Source organism: Thamnophis sirtalis, unplaced genomic scaffold (assembly GCF_051295495.1).
Source record: "Thamnophis sirtalis isolate CommonGarterSnake01/CBP01778 unplaced genomic scaffold, rThaSir2_p1.2 scaffold_14, whole genome shotgun sequence".
Classification (NCBI taxonomy): Eukaryota; Metazoa; Chordata; class Lepidosauria; order Squamata; family Natricidae; genus Thamnophis; species Thamnophis sirtalis.
The window spans coordinates 5,651,027-5,671,721 of NW_028261394.1; the positions used below are offsets into that span (position 1 = coordinate 5,651,027).

The window sequence follows — 20,695 nt, forward strand, 5'->3', positions numbered from 1 at the left end:
AAACAGAGAGAGATACAGAAACAGAGAGAGATACAGAAACAGAGAGAGATACACAGATACACAGAGAAAGAGGGAGAGACAGACAGACAGAAACACACAGAGAGAACAAAAGGGAGAGAGAGACAGAGGGACAGAAAGAGAAAGATGGAGACAGAGAGACAGAGAAAGAGGGAGAGACAGAGAAACAGAAAGAGAGCGAGAGAGAAATACAGAGAGAGAGAAAGGGGGAGAGGGACACACAGAGAGAGACAGGGACAGAAAGAGAGAGAGAGAGACAGAAACAGAGAGAGACAGAGGGAGAGAAAGAGAAATAGAGAGAGAGATACAGAGAGGGAGACAGATACACAGAGATAGAGGGAGAGACAGACAGAGAGACAGAAACACACAGAACAAAAGGGAGAGAGAGACAGAGAGAGAAAGAGACAGAGAGACAGAAAGAGAAAGATGGAGACAGAGACAGAAAAAGAGGGAGAGACAGAAAGAGAGAGAGAGAGAAATACAGAGAGAAAGAAAGGGGGAGAGAGAGACAGAGGCAGTGACAGAAAGAGAGAGAGAGAGAGATACAGAGAGAGAGACAGATACACAGAGAAAGAGGGAGAGACAGACAGAAACACACAGAGAGAACAAAAGGGAGAGAGAAAGAGACAGGGGACAGAAAGAGAAAGATGGAGACAGAGAGACAGAGAAAGGGAGAGACAGACAGAGAAACAGAGAGAGAGAGAAATACAGAGACAGAGAGAAAAAATACAGAGAGAGAGAGAGAGAGAGATACAGAGAGAGAGAGAGAGAGAGAGAGAGAGAGATACAGAGAGAGACACACACACAGAAAGAACAGGATGCAGGGAATTAAAAAGGAAAGGGAGAGAATGGTGCCAAACTATTTCAGTAATTTGGGTATGGCCAATCTAGAGAAAAGAAGGGCCAGGGGTGACATGATAGTGGCATTCCAGTATTTCAGGGGCTGCCACAAAGAAGTGGGGGGGGGGGTTGCAACTTACTTTCCAAAGCAGGAGAAGAAACAATGGAGGGAAACTAATCAAGGAGAGAAGCAACTTGGAATTAAGGAGAAACTTCTTAACAGTGAGAACAACCAACCAACAGAACGGCTTGCCTTCACAAGTTGCGGGGTCTCCAACACTGCAGGTTTTAAAGAAGGGATTGGAAAACCATTTGGGTTTTCCTGCTTGAGCAGGGGGTTGGGCTAGAAGACCTCCAACATCCCTTCATTCTGAAAAAAAAAACATTTCCACATATTGTTTGAGCTTTTCTATCTTTTCTGAAGGACATGGTGACTCAGAGGGCTAAGACGCTGAGCTTGTCGATCAGAAAGGTCGGCAGTTTGGCGGTTCGAATCCCTAGCACTGTGTAACGGAGTGAGCTCCCATTATATCGTCCCAGCTTCTGCCAACCTAGCGGTTCGAAAGCACGTAAAATATGCAAGTAGAAAAATAGGAACCACCTTTGGTGGGAAGGGAACAGCGTTCCGTGCACCTTTGGCATTGAGTCATGCCGGCCACATGACCACGGAGACGTCTTCGGACAGCGCTGGCTCTTCGGCTTTGAAACGGAGATGAGTACCGCCCCCTAGAGTCGGGAACGACTAGCACATACGTGCGAGGGGAACCTTTACCTTTTCTGAATCATCTATGCATGGACATCTGGTAAGGAAGCCCCTAAAGATTTTCACTAGCTGCCTTTAAATTTGAGGTGCATCACCTGAGATTCCAGGTTAACCTATGTCTCCTCCAATTTAAGTGCAACCTTTAAGTGCTCTTGCAAAATTGGGAACTCGTAATATTGCAGGAGGACAAAACGATTAAATACATGGGGAGCAAGAGTAATTGCCCTCATACTTTAATCAGTTTCCATTGAATTTAAATTAAAATTAAATTAAACGAGCTGAACCTTAATTCCAAAACCTGTCATTCCCGGGGCATACGCTCGCCTTTAGCCAAGTATTAAAATAGATAAGAATATTAATCCAAAATTTCTCGGGAGGGAAAGGGAATAAATAATACGTGCTTTGCACATCACCAGATTTTTTTAATTTTATTTTTGCCGTGCAAATACGCAGTTCTCGGGCTTTCAAGAGTGATATTTGTGCAGTTTATAACTATATAATTTGGGGTAGCTCTCTTGAGTAATGTGGATTATAAATCTGGGTTTTTCTTGTCTTCAGTGAAGTGTGAGGTCCATTGGGCTTGTAAAAATTTTTTTACATGGTGCTGGGTGTGTATGGGTGATTATATCCTGTTTCAAATGATAATATGAGGAAGGAAGGAAGGAAGGAAGGAAGGAACGAACGAACGAACGAACGAACAGAGGTGGTATTCAGCAGTTTCTGACCAGTTCTGGAGAACCAGTAGCAGTAGCGGAAATTTTGAGTAGTTCGGAGAACCGATAAATACCACTTCCGACTGGTTCCATCCCCATCTTTTCTCTGCCTGCTAATTGGGAGGAAATGGGAATTTTGCAGTATCCTTCCCCTGGAGTGGGGAGGGAATGGAGATTTGACAGTATCCTTCCCCTGCCACGCCCACCAAGCCACGCAACAGAAGCAGTAGTAAACATTTTTGAATCCCACCACTGGGGAGGAAGGAAGGTCAAGTGGATGGAAAGAAAAGGAAGGAAGGAATAGGAAAGGAAAGAGAAGTGAAGAAAGAAAATAGAGGGATGGAGACAGGAAGGGAAGAATGAAAGGGAAAGAGAAGAAAAGGGAAGGGAAGAAAGAAGCAGAAGAAAGAAAACACGGATAGAAGGAAGGAAGATAGGTAGGTCAAGGGGATGGAGAGAAAAGGAAGGGGAAAGGGAAGGGAAGAAAGAAGAAAAAATAGAGGGATGGAGACAAGAAGAAAGTAGGGAAGGAATGAAGGGGAAAGAAGAAAGGGGAAGGGAAGGAAAGACAGGAGTAGAAAGAAAACATGGATAGAAGGAAGGAAGATAGGTAGGTCAAGGGGTTGGAGAGAAAAGGAAGGAAGGGGAAAAGGAAAGAAAGAAAAAATAGAGGTATGGAGACAGGAAAGAAGTAGGGAAGGAATGAAGGGGAAAGAGAAGAAAAGGGAAGGGAAGAAAGGAGTAGAAGAAAGAAAACATGGACAGAAGGAAGGAAGGTAGATAGGTGAAGGGGATGGAGAGAAAAGGAAGGAAGGAGGAAGGGAAAGGAAGAAAACAGAAGAAAGAAAATGGAACGGAGGAAGGAAGGAAGGAAGGAAGGAAGGAAGGAAGGAAGGAAGGAAGGAAGGAAGGAAGGAAGGGACTTTATCTTTCACACTCCTCTTAACATTTAACCCAAACCTGTACCAAGCCAATCTGTAAATCTCAAAACAAACATCGTCTAGGGGAGATCAGCCAAGTCAGAGCCCGGCTCTCCTGTGCTCTGTTTGAGGATAAATCTCTCGAAGAAATAAAGCGGGATTAATGATTAAACAGGAGAGATGAACACGATTGCCAAGGAGCCGTAAGCACCAGTCTCTTCTCAGGCCACCTTTTTATTTTGTTTTATTTTTATTTTGGGAAGCGGAGGGGGCCTCCCAACCTCTCAGGAACCCAGCAGCCTTTCAAGTGATCCCTGCATCCTAAGTCAACAAACGCCCGTCCTTAGATCAGATATCTCAACTGGCCTCTGTTTCCCCCAGTTTCTAGCACTTGTCCCTAGTAAATGATTTCCTGTCGTGCCCTTAGATTTGACTTTTGAGAAGGCCTGGATCCCACCCAGCCCACTCCCCCCTCTTTTTTTCGGAGGCGATGTGAGATGTTTGGTTTAGGTTTCTTCCCAGGGTCTCCCCCAGCCCAAGTTATTCTGGGTTATTTTGATAACCCATCTGGCCTGTTCCTGGGGCATTTCCGAAGACCTCCTTCCTCGCCCAGTTTCATAGGGGCAAACCAGGCTGTTCCCTCCTTGATATGGAAGGACGATCCCGATGAGCAATGAGATTCCAAGAAGAGAAGTTGTGGAGGCGGTTCACCCACAATACCGCGAAGCCCTTATCCGCGCCGACATAAGCGCAGAGGGCAAATCCGCGCCGTCCGAAGCGCTAAGGAAAAAGGCGACCCTAGCGCGACGACATAACCGCGGAGGGCAAATCCGTGCCTTCCGAAGCACTCAGCACCCTAACCCTAACACTAACCCTAAACCTAACCCTAAACCTAACCCTAAACCTAAACCTAACCCTAAACCTAACCCTAAACCTAACCCTAACCCTAAACCTAACCCTAAACCTAACCCTAACCCTAAACCTAAACCTAAACCTAACCCTAAACCTAAACCTAAACCTAAATCTAACCCTAAACCAAACCCCTAAACCTAATCCTAACCCTTACCTTAACTTAAATCGGCTTTCTGCCGCCGCGCTGTTTTAAAGCGCCCTTCTGTCGCCGCACTGTTGTTGCCGCGGTGATGACGTCGCGGCTTTAGCAATGCGGTTTTGTCGCCGCTATTTTGACGAGCGCGGTTTTGTCGTGCCACGTGTGGAGGCCATTAATTCCCAAGAAGAGGAGATGAATTAAAGGGCAAGAGTTTAAACCAGAAGGGCCCAATCTTGGCAACTTTAAGACCCGTGGACTTCCAACTCCCAGAATTCTCCAGAAAGATACTTTGGGTAGTTCCTACTCCACACACCCTCTAAGGAGACCTGGACTAGGGGTTAATATGTCTCCATCTTCGTTGAAACATAAACCCTGATTCTTTATGCTGCTGGTTTAGAGGATTCTTGCCTTACTCAAGTTTCTCACACAAAAAAGCCAGCACAGTTCTAGGCTGCATCAACAGAGGGATCGAATCAAGATCACGTGAAGTGTTAATGCCACTTTATAAGGCCTTGGGAAGGCCACACTTGGAATACTCCATCCAGTTTTGGTCACCCCAATGTAAAAGAGATGTGGAGACTCTGGAAAGAGGGCAGAGAAGAGCAACAAAGAGGATTAGGGGACTGGAGACTAAAACATATAAAGAACGGTTGCAGGAACTGGGTATGTCTAGTTTAATGAAAAAAAGGACCAGGGGAGACATGATAGCAGTCTTTCAATATCTCAGGGGTTGCCCCAAAAAAGAGGGAGTCAAACTGTTCTCCAAGGCGCCTGAGGGTAGGACAAGAATCAAGGGTGGAAACTAATCAAGGAGAGATGCAACTTAGAACTGAGGACAAATTTCCTGACAGCGAGAACAATTAATCAGTGGGAAGACTCCAGAAGTTGTGAGTGCTCCAACACATGAAGAGATTGGACAACCATGTGTCTGAAACGGTATAGGGTTTCCTGCCTAAGCAGGGAGTTGAACTAGAAGACCTCCAAGGTCCCTTCCAACACTGTCACTCTGTTCTCACTTGTTTCTCCGAAAGAAAGCATTTCAAGTAAGTTGGGTGAGTCCTCCGCAGAGGTCGAAGGTTCGAGAGAGAGTGGTGGCCATCCAGGAACCACAGGGCCACAGTCCCAAATGGTTGAAGCCATCCCTTTTCTCTCTGGCTTCCAATCTGGCCCCAACTGATGATCTCTAGATATCCTTGGAAGTTCTCCATCCTGCTTCAAAACAATGCCATCCTTCCCCTCTTCCCCCAAAACTTCTCAGATAGACTTTTCTTTATTCCTTCTGAAAGGGCAAAAGGCCTCTTTCTCATTCCAGCCGCTGCCGATTGGAACGTCCCCATGAATTCTGTCCAACCGGCTCGCTCCACCCTGTCAAAAGCATCATACATTTTTGGGGGGTGCCCAATCCAGCAAAACGTTGGCCAACTGTGGCCGATGAGCCCCCATTGCCCATCCGCAGCCAGGCCCTCCGCCCCCCACAAAGACACGGGTTGGTTTTTTCCCTCATCCATGCCCAAGAGTCATGTACCAAAGTTGGAACTTGACCGCAACTCTTAACGGCCTTTCGGTGACTGGTGTTTCTCTCCATGTCGCACGGAAGGGAGGAGGAGGAGCTGAGATGTTCTACTCAGCTACTTTTCATAGGATTTTTTTTGGGGGGGGAACCCCTTCCAATTCTTTGCATTCGGCCTTGCTCCCTTGGCGCGGGGGTGAGGCTGGCAGCTCTCGTGCGGGCGCGTCTGCGCTCCCAACACGGTAACTGTGAAGGTCAGTTCCAACTCTGCAGAGGCGATGATGAATACGCTATTCTTGTGGGCAACTTCTTTCCTCCCCCCCCCTCTCCTCTTCTTTCTCAATGTTGACTGTTCAGTGGACATTTCCTGGCTTCAGAGAAAACCCAGAGAATGGGACGCTTTGTCTTGGGCAAAACATCTTTAAAATGCAACATTTCCACCCTGCCATCCCTCGGCGGCCCGCCTCGCTCCCCTCCTCCCTGGTTTTATAGCCTTTGTTTGCTGGCATGTGCGAAGGAGGAACGAGGAGCTTTTCCTGACTTGGGGCCACTGGCTTGGCACGGGGAAAAAAAAAACACTGTATCAGGACGCATGTTAAGATGGTTGTTTGGGCACTTGGATGCTCAAAATACCTTTCAGGGCTCGATCCGCGGTGTCGACGGAGCGCAGCGATGTGGCGAAGACCACATTTTGCCGGTTCCCCAACTACATTTCTCAGCTCTGGTTTGGAGGCTGTTGGGAGATTTTATTCCGAGAAGCTTTCTCTCGGAAGTGGACTTTTTTCTTCCTGTCTTGAGGGTCAAGAGTTTATCCCAGCGGAACCGGTTTGAGAAATCAGCGGGAAGTTGAGATTTGAATCAGGGGTGAAATGTTTGGGCCAGTTTGCCTGAACTGGTAGTAAAAATGCTACAGTTTGGCCAAACCTGCCAAGTTTCCAAACCAGTTCCCTGGTGGGGGCAGCATGGTTTCCCCCTCCCCCTTTTTAATGTTTTGTGCATGCGAAATTGGCCATGAATAGTTGATCATGGTGATTTGGCCATGATGAGTTGGCCGTGGGGAATTGGCCATGAATAGTTGACCATGGTGATTTGGCCATGTTACATTGGCTGTGGGAAATTGGCCATGGCTAGTTGACCATGGTGATTTGGCCATGTTAAGTTGGCCGTGGGAAATTGGCCATGGCTAGTTGACCATGGTGATTTGGCCATGTTGAATTGGCCGTGGGAAATTGGCCATGAATAGTTGACCATGGTGATTTGGCCATGTTGAGTTGGCCGTGGGAAATTGGCCATGGCTAGTTGACCATGGTGATTTGGCCATGTTGAGTTGGCCGTGGGAAATTGGCCATGGCTAGTTGACCATGGTGATTTGGCCATGTTAAGTTGGCCGTGGGAAATTGGCCATGGCTAGTTGACCATGGTGATTTGGCCAGGTTAAGTTGGCCGTGGGAAATTGGCCATGAATAGTTGACCATGGTGATTTGGCCTCTGTTGAGTTGACTATGGGGAATTGGCCATGGCTAGTTGACCATGATAAGTTGGCCATGTTGAGTTGGCTTTGGGGAATTGGCCATGGCTAGTTGACCATGGGGAATTGGCTAGGGGGAGTTGGCCGTGACTTGTTGACCATGTTAGTTGTGGTGAGTTGTCCCATTCAGTCCCATTACAGTAGCAGGCTGGTTTCCTTCCCCTTCCCCTTCCTTGATTTGTAGTTGGGGAAAGGATCGAGGAGAAGGCATTTCCTGGTGATTAATAGCCCGTGGAATGGAGTTGCGCCAGAGCGGTAACCCTGCCCTTTCACGGACCTTTCGGAAATGCTCTGTGGGTGAGCTGTTTTTGCTACACTCCAGCCTTGATGTATTGTCATCCTGAGAGGCATTTCTCCCTTTTCTTCCTTTTCTGTTCTGGTGGCTATTTCTGGGCCTCCCCAAACAGAGCCAGTGAGCTAACTCTGTTGCTTTGTTCTCCTTCCTCCCAAGGGAGGAGGAGGTTTTTCTGGCAAGAAGTCCTCCTGACAAAGGTTGGAGAGGATGCAAAAGGGTGGTTGGGTCAGCATCATCTCCTAGTTAGGCAAGAATGGGCCAAGATGCAGATGGACTTCACAAACTACCTTCTGCTCCTTCTTCCTAAATTGGTTAATCCAGCAAGTAAGATGAGTCAGAAGTCCTTCTGGGGTTGAGAGAAGGTCATTTGACCAAATCTGATCAAGGAGAACCAGGTGTTTCTTTCTTTGGGCAACTGAATAATAGAATAACAGATCTGGAACGGACCTTGGAGGTCTTTTAGTCCAATCCTCTGTTCAAGCAGGAGAGAGACCCTGTACCATTCCAGACAAGTGGCTGTCCGGTTTCTTCTTAAAAACTTCCAGTGTTGGAGCATTCACAACTTCTGGAGGCAAGTTGTTCCACTGATTCATTGTTCTGACTGTCAGGAAATTTCTCCTTAGTTCTAAGTTGCTTCTCTCCTTGATTAGCTTCTACCCATTGCTCCTTGTCCTACCCTCAGGTGCTTTGGAGAATAGCTTGACTCTCTCTTCTTTGTGGCTAACCCTGAGATATTGGAAGACTGCTATCATGTCTCCCCTGGTCCTTCTTTTCATCAAACTAGACATACCCAGTTCCAGCAACCGTTCTTCGTATGTTTTAGCCTCCAGTTCCCCAATCCTCTTTGTTGCTCTTCTCTGCACTCTTTCTAGAATCTCCATATCTTTCTTATATCATGGCAACCAAAACTGGGTGCCCTATTCCAAGTATGGCCTTACCAAGGCCTTATAAAGTGGTATCAACACTTCGCGTGATCTTGATTCCATCCCTCTGTTTATGCAGCCAAGAACTGTGTTGGCTGCTGCACACGGCTGGCTCCTATTTAAACGGTTTGTCCACTAGGACTCCAAGATCCCTCTCCCAGTTACTACTGTTGAGTAGTTACACTATATACTCTTGAATTCTGTTTTGTTATACAGTCAAGATGAGCTAATGTGGGCTTCTTAGGAATTTCTCGGGAAGAAACAAAGTCTAGAGGTCCTGACTTTTCAGGATCTGGCTGGTATTTGAGGCAGGAACATGTGGTTTTCCAGAGCCACATCGTTTATATTTGAGTGGAGAAATCACCCGTCCTTCCTGTTGCTTTGAACAGTGGTGCCTCTCCAAGCCGAACCAAATTTCTTTCATCCCGCCGTTGTCCAATTAATTTTGGCGAACCAAGAGTCGCAGGAATAGATTGGTGGACATCGCTCCAAGAAAGGGCTTACTTTTGAAACCCAAATCCTGAGGCCCGTTCAGGAGACTCCGTTCAACGGGGTGTGTGTGTCTGTGTGTGATGAATATCGCAGGCCAAAACCGGGAGTGTGTTTGCGAAGCAAAGACCAGCGAAATCGAACGGAACGTGCTCCAAATTATCCTGGTGTGGAGTTTAAATGAAAACCAGCTGCTCTGCCTTTCCAAAACATTTTTTTTTAAAAAAAGGGTTTTCAAAACATCACCTTGAGTTTGGGTTGAGTCCTAGAGCATCTGCTGGAGCAATTAGGGGGTCACTGTTCCCAAACTTGTAATTCTGATGGCTTGAGCTTCAGCCACTGGTAGGAATAAAGCTAATGCTGACTATTGAGGCTTCATCCATTTCTGGTAAATTATCCGGCACGTGAGCGAAAGGACTGAACATTTGCAAGCTGAATGGGTTGGTTTTCTTCTTGTTGATGTTCTTCTTCTTGGATTTGGTCCAGCTGCTACAGCCAACAGCAATTTCCATTGGATTTGATGTGACTTGAAGTTTGCTTCTGCTTGGCTCAAGCTAAGATAGAATTGGGCATTTAAAAAGAACACAACTTATTTTTCCATAGTGTGTTTAGTCAATTGTTCAGTAATAGAGAGCCATGTGGTTTGGTGTTGAAAGCATTAGACCAGAACCGCGGAGATACAGAGTTAAGTCCACCCTTCACTACACAGAAGCTCCTTGGATGACCTTGGGAGACGCAGATCCAAGTTTGCCCTCAATCCTACAGAAGCTTGTTGGATGATGCAGATCCAAGTTTGCCCTCAATCCTACAGAAGCTCCTTGGATGACCTTGGGAGATGCAGATCCAAGTCTGCCCTCAATCCTACAGAAGCTCCTTGGAGGACCTTGGGAGACGCAGATCCAAGTTTGCCCTCAATCCTACAGAAGCTCCTTGGATGACCTTGGGAGACGCAGATCCAAGTTTTCCTTCAATCCTACAGAAGCTCCTTGGATGACCTTGAGAGAGGCAGATACAAGTTTGCCTTCAATCCTACAGAAGCTCCTTGGATGACCTTGGGAGATGCAGATCCAAGTCTGCCCCCAATCCTACAGAAGCTCCTTGGGAGACGCAGATCCAAGTATGCCCCCAATCCTACAGAAGCTCCTTGGATGACCTTGGGAGAAGCAGATCCAAGTCTGCCCTCAATCCTTTAGAAGCTCCTTGGATGACCTTGAGAGAGGCAGATCCAAGTCTGCCCTCAATCCTACAGAAGCTCCTTGAATGACCTTGAGAGAGGCAGATCCAAGTCTGCCCTCAATGCTACAGAAGCTCCTTGGATGACCTTGAGAGAGGCAGATCCAAGTCTGCCCTCAATCCTACAGAAGCTCCTTGGATGACCTTGAGAGAGGCAGATCCAAGTCTACCCTCAATCCTACAGAAGCTCCTTGGATGACCTTGGGAGATGCAGATCCAAGTCTGCCCTCAATCCTACAGAAGCTCCTTGGATGACCTTGGGAGAGGCAGATCCAAGTTTGCCTTCAATCCTACAGAAGCTCCTTGGATGACCTTGGGAGACACAGGTCCATGCCCACCATCAGATGCTGCTTGAATGACTTTGGGAGATGCAGGTCCAGGTCCACCTCAGTCCTACAGAATCTCCTTGAATAACCTTGGGAGATGCAGATTCAAGTCAACCCTTAGCCACATAGAAAGCTCCTTGGAAGACCTTTGGAGACAGAGGTCCATGTCCACCTTCAGCCACATCGAACCTTCTTGTACGCTGGATCAGAACGTCTTGCTCAGCCTAACCTACTTCAAAGGGTTGTGCGGGGAGGGGGGGGGAATGGCAGGAAAGATTATACCCCCTTAAACTCTTGGAAGAATCTCTTCTAATCTCCTAGGAGTGTTGGTAGAAAGGAGAAATAATTAGCATAAACATGCCCAAATTCACTAATTAAAAAAGTAAAGGTTCCCCTTGCACATATGTGTTAGTTGTTCCCGACTCTAGGGGGCGGTGCTCATCTCCATTTCAAAGTGCTGAAGAGGCAGCGCTGTCTGAAGACGTCTCTGTGGTCATGTGGCCGTCATGACTAAAGGCCAAAGGCGCACGGAACGCTGTTCCCTTCCCACCAAAGGTGGCTCCTATTTTTCTACTTGCATTTTTTTACATGCTTTCGAACTGCTAGGTTGGCAGAAGCTGGGATGAATAACAGGAGCTCACTCCGTTACACGGCGCTAGGGATTCGAACGGCCGAACTGCCAACCTTTCTGATCGAGAAGCTCAGCGTCTTAGCCACTGAGCCACCGTGCCCCTTTGATTCACTAATTATATCCATCTAAAAAATGAGTTTCCTAGGGTAGAAGGCCTAGCTACACCTCTCAGCCTCCTTCATTACTAACCAGGTTGACTGAAGTTTTCTTGGAAAAATAAAACCGTTCCTCCTTCACTGATTTCAAACATTAATGGGATATTTCGGTTGACTTCAGGATTTGGAAATGCTTTCTTCAGACCGAATGCTGGTGAGCAGCCTGATCTCGAGAGATGTTGAATTTGCATTATTCAGATTCCTGATGTCTTAACAAATTTCAGAAGGAGATTTGACCTCGCAACAGTTCTTGGGCTGAGAAATCACTCCTCAGGCTAATAAATGTTTGGTCGTCAAAGCAATAAATCTTTTCTGATCCCAGGAATTTCTAAAAACAGTTCTTCGGAACGGTTATTATTTCCACTTCTGGACTGAGCCAATCTGAGCTCCGGGTGGTGAGAATGACAGGAGTTGACCTAGAAAATAATACTCTGCCTTAGCCACTGATTGGGGATTCAGAATCTTTCTCTGCCCCAAACCTCCAAGGTCACATTTTCATAACCAGACAGCAATCTCACAAGATCCCTAATGATTTGCTGGTACAGTGGTGATAGCTTGTGCAAATAATAATATTGTCATAAGAATAGAATAAGAATAAGGATAGAAAATAGAATAGAAAATATAACAGAAAATAGAATAGAAAGAATAGAAAACAGAATAGAAAATATAACAGAAAATAGAATAGAATAGAAAATAGAATAAAAACTAGAATAGAAAATGGAATAGGAAATAGAATAGAAAATAAATAGAATAGAAAATAGAATAAAAACTAGAATAGAAATTAGACTAGGAAATAGAATAGAAAATAGGATAGAAAATAGGATAGAAAATAGAATAGAAAGAATAGAAAATAGAATAGAATAGAAAATATAACAGAAAATAGAATAGAATAGAAAATAGAATAGAAAATAGAATAAAAACTAGAATAGAAATTAGAATAGGAAATAGAATAGAATAGAAAATAGGATAAAAACTAGAATAGAAATTAGAATAGGAAATAGAATAGGAAACAGAATAGAAAATAGAATAGAAAATAGAATAGAAAGAATAGAAAATAGAATAGAATAGAAAATAGAACAGAAAATAGAATAGAATAGAAAATAGAATAAAAACTAGAACAGAAATTAGAATAGGAAATAGAATAGAAAATAGAATAGGAAATAGAATAGAATAGAAAATAGAAAATAGAAAATAGAAAATAGAATAGAATAGAAAATAGAATAAAAACTAGAATAGAAAATAGAATAGAAAATAGAATAGAAAATAGAATAGAAAGAATAGAAAATAGAATAGAATAGAAAATAGGATAAAAACTAGAATAGAAATTAGAATAGGAAATAGAATAGGAAATAGAATAGAAAATAGAATAGAAAGAATAGAAAATAGAATAGAATAGAAAATAGAACAGAAAATAGAATAGAATAGAAAATAGAATAAAAACTAGAATAGAAATTAGAATAGGAAAGAATAGAAAATAAAATAGAAAATAGTACAGGGAGGGGAGGGGAGGGAAAGGAATGGAAGGGAAGGGAAGAGAATCTATTGAGAATGGAATGGAAGGGGAAGGGAGGGGAGAGAAGAGGAAAAGGAAGGATGGATAATAGAAGAGAAGGGAAGAGAAGAAGGGAAGAGAAAAAGGAAGGATGGAGAAGAGGAAAGAAGAGAAGAGAAGGGAATTCTTTATTGGCCAAGTGTGATTGGACACACCAGGAATTTGTCCCCTTTCCAGAAGCAATCAGTGCACATGCAAACAACAGAGTAATTGGTCATACATCATAAATCCGAGTTGTAACCATTAATCATAACATGCAAACAAGTAGTAATAAATCATAGGATGGCAATAGAAGAAGAAAGTAGAGAAAATGAGGATAATAGCAACACAGCCTACTACATGAGTAAATATCTTTAGGCCTGAGACAGCGCTGTGGGTATTAGATGTTCGACAGAGTGACAATACGGGAGAAAAACTGGCTTGGTGATGCCACACTTCGGATACTCGAGATGAAGTGAAATGTCTCCCGTAGGAATTTACAACCCCTTCTGAAGCCGTATTTTACAAGGCAATAAATATTTCAGATATGGGCTCTGTGTTTGCCTGCATCTGTGTTTCAGAGATTGGCCCACCAGGTGAGAATCAGATCCCATGTGCCTCTTAGTCTCCTGATTTCCCCAGGATTAATGATTTCAGTCGTTAGCCGCCTTTAAATGAAATAAGTTTATTAAGGGCGCAGAAGGAGTCCAGGTTTTCCCATCGATATCTAGGCTGGAGTACTGCAATGTGCTCTACATGGGGCTGCCCTTGAAGAGTATTCGGCGACTTCAGCTAGTCCAGAATGCCGCCGCGCGAGCGATTGTGGGTGCACCTCACTTCACCCACATAACACCTATCCTCCGTGAGCTGCACTGGCTACCGGTCGATCTCCGGGTGCGCTTCAAGGTGCTACTTGTCACCTACAAAGCCCTTCATGGTAGTGGATCTGGGTACTTGAGAGACCGCCTACTGCCAATTACCTCCACCCGACCAATTAGATCCCATCGATTAGGCCTCCTCCGAGTCCCATCTGCCGGTCAATGTCGACTGGCAACTACGCGGAGGAGAGCCTTCTTGGTGGCAGCTCCGACCCTGTGGAACGATCTCCCCGTGGAGATTCGTACCCTCACCACCCTCCAGACCTTCCGCACAGCCCTTAAAAACTGGCTATCCCGTCAGGCCTGGGGTTAAAGACTGTAACCCACCCGAATAGTATGAATGTTGTGCTTTTAATGATGTATTGTCTTATGTGTTAATTGTTTGTTTCCCCCTCCTTTTCGAGTTGTAAGCTGCCCTGAATCCCCTCAGGGAAAAGGGCGGCATATAAATAAATTACTCTAAACTCTAAACGGGGGATATCTTTGGAGCTGTTTTTGAAAGGAGTGTGCCATGGTTGGATAAACCTGGCTTAAAACAGGGATTGCTGTGCTCTCTGCCAAATCATCTGGTTTAGTTTTGCTGCCTTCATCTCTTTGGGACGGTTTAGGTCCTACTGGACCTTCCAGGGGAAAAAGTGCCATCGGCGGACTCGGACTGTCGAGTCCGCACGATGTATCGTCGCGATGTTGGCTCCTCCTCTCGGGACTCCCAAGCATACTGTTAAGGGGGTCTTTGGCCTGCAGACGAGTAACAAATCACTAAATTTAAGAGTCGGGTGGTCTAAAAAACCAAGGAGAAATTTCCTGACAGAACAATTAATCACTTGCCTCCAGAAGTTTTACATGCTCCAACACTGGAAGTTTCTAAAAAGAGATTGGACAACCCTTTGTCTGAAGTGGTGTTGGGTTTCCTGCCTAAGCAGGGGGTTGGGCTAGAAGACCTCCAAGGTCCCCTTCCAACTCTGTTATTCTATTCTACTCTACCCTACGTCGCCTTGAACTGATTTACTTTTGGATGCTATTTCGAGCCCTGAGACACATTGTTCAATAGAAGAAGCCCTTCTGCATGTCTGAAATGGCCACTCCCCCAATGTAAAAACCCAAGGAATGTGGTGTTTTGGTGATATGTACTTGATCCTTTTGGCCTTCTCTTCTAGGGCACGGCTTCCGTCCTTCAGCGTAGGTCCGACAAAGAGGAATATGTAGAAGTTGGACGCCTGGGGCCATCCGATTATTTTGGTAAGCTCCGTGGAATGGAACGGTTCAGAAACACCGATGAATGTCAGCGTTGGCATTTATGGGAGAATTGGGTGTGTCTACACATGGCGTTCACAAATGCACTTTTCGGCGATTGCTGGAATTGTAGAGTAGCACATCCCTTGTTGGGCAGAGGTAGTATCCAGCCGGTTCTCTCCGTTTCGGGGGAACCGGAAGTGGTGGCTGCGGGAGGCTCCGCCCCCCCGCCCCAATATAATGTACGACCACTGCGCATGCGCAGACGAGGCCCACGTGCTCCGATTTGCAAACCGGTAGAGCAGGTAAGTGAATCCCACCTGTGGTTTAGGGGGTCTTCTGATCCCCTCTTGGATCCAGAGAGCTTTCAATCACCTTTCCAAGTCATTATGGAGGTTGGGGGGGGACGGGGGGTTATAGATGTGTCCTATCCCAACCACAGCAGTTGGGAATTATGGGAAATTTCACCCACCTCACTTGCAGAACTCCATATTCGTGTTAGATATCAAGGGCAACATCTAAGGTAAAAGTTTTAGACCGTGCGCAAGGCAATGTTAGATAGGCATTCTTTGATCTGCTACAATATCCTCTGATGAGGAGAAATGTTAATAAGGAAGCAATGAATAGCTCAGAGGAGAAAATTGAGGAGAAGACCTCAGCACGGACGACTGAGAAGAAATCAGACTTATTGGCTCAGAAAGGAAAAGGGGGATAGGTGAGAGGTCACCAACTTGTGGTCCGTGGACCACTGGTGGTCCGTGGGGAAATTTTGGTGGTCTACAAGATAAAATATTTGCACTTTTTATATTGCACTAAATCCGGGGTCCTCAAACTACGGCCCCTGGGATGGATACGTGCAATGAACGCTTGTGTTGCTGCAGAGAGTCTCCCCCTTCGGGGGTCTTTTTGTGCAGGTCGGAGGGGGGCAGAAATTCTGACTTGGGGTCTGCTTCAAAGTGGGGGGCTTTGGGCGAAGGCTGGAGGGAAGCACCGCTGTTGGCAAAGAGCCGGAGGGCCTCGTTCCAGTGGGACTGCATCATGGCCTGGAACTGGCTGACCATCTCAGTCCACTGAGCCTCCAGGCGCCGGCACCTGGCCTTGCACTCCCGCAGGTCTTCCCTCTGCTTGGAAAGCCCATGCTCCTAGTCCTCAGTGAGGTGCTTCTGCTGAGCCTCCTTCTCAGTCCGATCCAAGTTGAACTGAGCTGTTTGGCCAACTCTTTCTCCTGGTGGCTGCTTAGCTCCAGCAACGGCTTCCTGTTGGGGCCCTAAGGAGCCCGGGCGGGCAGGCGAGGAGGGGCTGGGAGGGGAGGGGCAAGTAGAGATTGGCAAGGCGCCCTTCGACGTGAGTGGCATCGAGTTGGCCACGCCCACCCAGTCACACGACTAACTAGCCACGCCCGCCCTCCCTTTCCTTAGGCAGATCGTATTAGTGGTCCGCGGGATTTAAAATTATGAATTGAGCGGCCCCTGAGGTCCAAAAGTTTGGGGAACCCTGAAATAGGGGTCAAGATAATAGGAATTTCAAGATAAGCGATCCTTCTCAAATTGTTCCACTCGTTCTTCCGTAATGTATTTTAAGGATGGTGTCCGGGTATCCTGCTCAGTTTTGCCAAATAGGGCGGAATAATTGCCTGCTAAATTCCCGATCTGGAAATCGCTAATGATAGGAGCCCGAGATCAAAGCGTGTTCTCCAGATGGGTACGAAGATGGTGACGCTACTTTTTTCTTCCCACTTTCCCAGGGGAGATCGCCCTCCTGCTCAACAGGCCCAGGGCCGCTACGGTGGTGGCCCGCGGCCCCTTGAAGTGCGTGAAGCTGGACCGCCCCCGCTTCGAACGCGTCCTGGGCCCTTGCTCCGAAATCCTCAAGAGGAACATCCAGAGATACAACAGTTTCATCTCTCTCACGGTCTAGAGCCCTCTTTGGCTCATCCTTTTACGTTTAAACTTGTGCACTTAAAAAAAAAAAAAAAAGGAAAGAAAGAAAGAAAGAAAGAGATCTGTGGTGGTTCGTAGCTTTACGAAGGAAAGCAGAGGCACATTTATTTTACGCAGATGTTTTTCAGTGTTGACGTCCCGTGCATTAGATGTTCAATCGCTGTGTATTGTTAAGAAGACAGCAGGTAGCTGGTTGTCAGTGATTTTATGGAAAACGTTAGATTTTATCGTTCTGCACTTTGAGTTAAACTCCAGATTTATGCCTCCCTGGTTTCTCCAAACTTCCCACCACCCCATGTAACATTTCCAGATCTTTTCACTGTGCAGTGCAGAAACCACTTTCCTGTGTGCCTCAACTTTTATTTCTCCTGACAAACTACGTCCAACTCTCACTTCTCTAGAACAACGTAGGGTGCTCACTCGTTTGGAACATTCTCATCTAGCGAGACTACATAACCCATGTGATGATTGGGCATTGATGGCCCCATGGCCCCAGGTAGCATTGCAGATCTAGCCCATTAAGACTTCCAGACATTGCCCCAAATAGCCATTTTAAAGCTGACCGAAGGTGGCTCAGTGGCTAAGACCCTGAGCTTGTCGATCAGAAAGGTCGGCGGTTCGGCGGTTCGAATCCCTAGCGCCGCATAACGGAGTGAGCTCCCGTGACTTGTCCCAGCTTCTGCCAACCTAGCAGTTCGAAAGCACCTAAAAATGCAAGTAGAAAAATAGGAACCACCTTTGGTGGGAAGGGAACAGCGTTCCGTGCGCCTTCGGAAGTTGAGTCATGCCGGCCACATGACCACGGAGACGTCTTCGGACAGCGCTGGCTCTTCGGCTTTGAAACGGAGATGAGCACCGCCCCCTAGAGTCGGGAACGACTAGCACATGTGCGAGGGGAACCTTTACCTTTAAGGTAAAAACGATGAAATGCCCAACGGGAAAGAATAAAATGTCTTCAGTTGAGTTTGACCTCAAGAGAAAGCCAACCCTTTTTCTTTGATTGTTATTGTCTGCATGCTGTTGATAGGCCATTGAAAGTCTATTAAAAGCAAATGGAGACATTTGACCTGGAAGGAATTGTGATGAAGCCCCATTGGGCATCAAGTCATCCGTCCTCTATCTGGTTGACATTGACTTGAAGGAACCACCTTGGCCACTTGAGATACTCAGCTAGCACCAAACCAGGGTAAAATTAGTCTCCAACAGTGTTTTCCCAACTTTTAAGATGTGTACGCTTCAACTTTACGCTGGCTGAGGATTCTGGGAGTTGAAGTCCACACAATCTTAAAACAGCCAAGTTGAAGAACATTGGCATACCTCAATCAATCAATCAGTCCGTCAATCAATCAATCAATCAATCAATCAATCAATCCACACATATAATGTAAAATCTGTTTCCTGTAAAACGTGTCAGTATTCCATTCTCTGTGTATTTTTTAAAGAAAGCTTTTCTTTGCAGTTAATATTTGTTTACACCATTCATTTTGCTTACCCTGTTGCGATGCATGGGGGGAAGCTAAATAATTGTGACTGGAGAAATACGTAGTCAATCTTTGATCACTGCCATATGGTTGAGGGCCATTGGCCTCAGGGTCTAGAGAATCTAAAGTCTCAGCTCCAGGACTAGAGTTTTATAGATATTAAAAAAAAAAAATTCTTCAAAGATGGAAGAAGGGACACTACTAAAATTGATGGAAACCTGGGTTGAATTGCAAAATCCGTGGAGAATTAATTTAGGCATCCCTTCCCAATCCTATTGCCATAGGATTGCGGTTTTTCAAAATTTTCAGCTGGCTGATGATATCCAGTCCCGGAACATTTAGTGGATGGCATCCCCCCCTGAAAATAAGACCTGGTTCATTTTGTGGTGGCAAAAATATATATGACGGGGTCCTATTTTCAAGGAAACAGGGGTAGTAATATTCTTTAAGGATGCTGGAGAAAGTCCACTCTCTTTCTCTGTCACCTTAGAGCAGTGTTTCTCAACCTTGGCAACTTGAAGATGTCTGGACTTCAACTCCCAGAATCCCCCAGCCAGCATTCGCTGGCTGGGGAATTCTGGGAGTTGAAGTCCGGACATCTTCAAGTTGCCAAGGTTGAGAAACACTGCCTTAGAGCATGGAATCATGGATAAAATAGAGAGGAGAACCAAGATTAGAAGAAACATCCTTCTAGTTGAAGAAGGGTACCAGGTAAGGAGAGAAGATGCTGGGTTTCAAATGGCTCTTTCTGGACCTGTTAGTACAGGTAGGGGGCCTGGTCTCTTCCACATTTGGATGCAGTCTTCATTTTGGATAGTGCAGTATTATTTATTTCCCTGTGACCTGGGCCCGCCTAATCTTTGTGGGTTGCATTCTATTCTTTGGCCCGAATGACTTTGTAATTGTTATGCTCATTCTTCTGATGGAGAAGAAGCCGCCATTGGAAATGGAACAGCATTCCCCTGTCTTTTTAAGGTGACCGGATGGGGACGTGAATAAAATTCCTAGAACTTCAGAAGTGCTCCAGTGGTGGGATTCAATTTTTTTTTACTTCTGGTTCTTTGGGCATTGTGTGGCTTGGTGGGCATGGCAGGGGAAGGATACTGTGAAATCTCCATTCCCTCCCTCCTCACTCCAGGGGAAGGATACTGTGAAATCTCTCTTCCCTTCTCTCCCCACTCTAGGGGGAAGGATACTGTAAAATCTCCATTCCCTTCCCTCCTCACTCCAGGGGGAAGGATACTGTAAAATCTCTCTTCCCTTCCCTCCTCACTCCAGGGGAAGGATACTGTGAAATCTCCATTCCCTTCCCTCCTCACTCCAGGGGAAGGATACTGTGAAATCTCTCTTCCCTTCCCTCCTCACTCCAGGGGGAAGGATACTGTGAAATCTCCCTTCCCTTCCCTTCCCTCCTCACTCTAAGGGGAAGGATACTGTGAAATTTCCCTTCCCTTCCCTCTTCACTCTAATGGAAAGGATACTGTGAAATCTCCATTCTCTTCCCCCCTCACTCCAGGGGGAGGGATACTGTGAAATCTCCATTCCCTTCCTTTCCCACTCCAGGGGGAAGGATACTGTGAAATCTCCCTTCCCTTCCCTCCTCACTCCAGGGTGAAGGATACTGTAAAATCTCCATTCCCTTCCTTTCCCACTCCAGGGGGAAGGATACTGTGAAATCTCCCTTCCCTTCCCTCCTCACTCCAGGGGGAAGGATACTGTGAAATCTCCCTTCCCTTCCCTCCTCACTCCAGGGGGAAGGATACTGTGAAATCTCCCTTCCCTTCCCTTCCCTCCTCACTCCAGGGGGAAGGATACTGTGAAATCTCCATTCCCTTCCCTCCTCACTCCAGGGGGAAGGATACTGTGAAATCTCCCTTCCCTTCCCTCCTCACTCCAGCGGGAAGGATACTGTAAAATCTCCATTCCCTTCCCTCCTCACTCCAGGGGGAAGGATACTGTGAAATCTCCCTTCCCTTCCCTCCTCACTCCAGCGGGAAGGATACTGTAAAATCTCCATTCCCTTCCCTCCTCACTCCAGGGGGAAGGATACTGTGAAATCTCCCTTCCCTTCCCTCCTCACTCCAGCGGGAAGGATACTGTAAAATCTCCATTCCCTTCCCTCCTCACTCCAGGGGGAAGGATACTGTGAAATCTCCCTTCCCTCCTCACTCCAGCGGGAAGGATACTGTAAAATCTCCATTCCCTTCCCTCCTCACTCCAGGGGGAAGGATACTGTG

The 20,695-nt window shown here is 46.2% G+C and overlaps 1 protein-coding gene across 3 annotated transcripts in view; it reads left to right on the forward strand.

Annotated features, from left to right (window-relative positions):
- Nucleotides 1-19,476, forward strand: part of PRKAR1B (protein kinase cAMP-dependent type I regulatory subunit beta) — a 105,118-nt gene extending 85,642 nt beyond the window's left edge. For all 3 annotated transcript variants that reach the window (XM_087728649.1, XM_087728648.1, XM_087728650.1), the window contains 2 exons: nt 14,962-15,043; nt 16,782-19,476. In XM_087728649.1, coding sequence (XP_087584775.1) covers nt 14,962-15,043; nt 16,782-16,954 — 255 coding nt within the window. In that variant the 3' untranslated portion in view covers nt 16,955-19,476. The remainder of the gene's footprint in view (nt 1-14,961; nt 15,044-16,781) is intronic.
- Nucleotides 19,477-20,695: the final 1,219 nt, after the last annotated feature.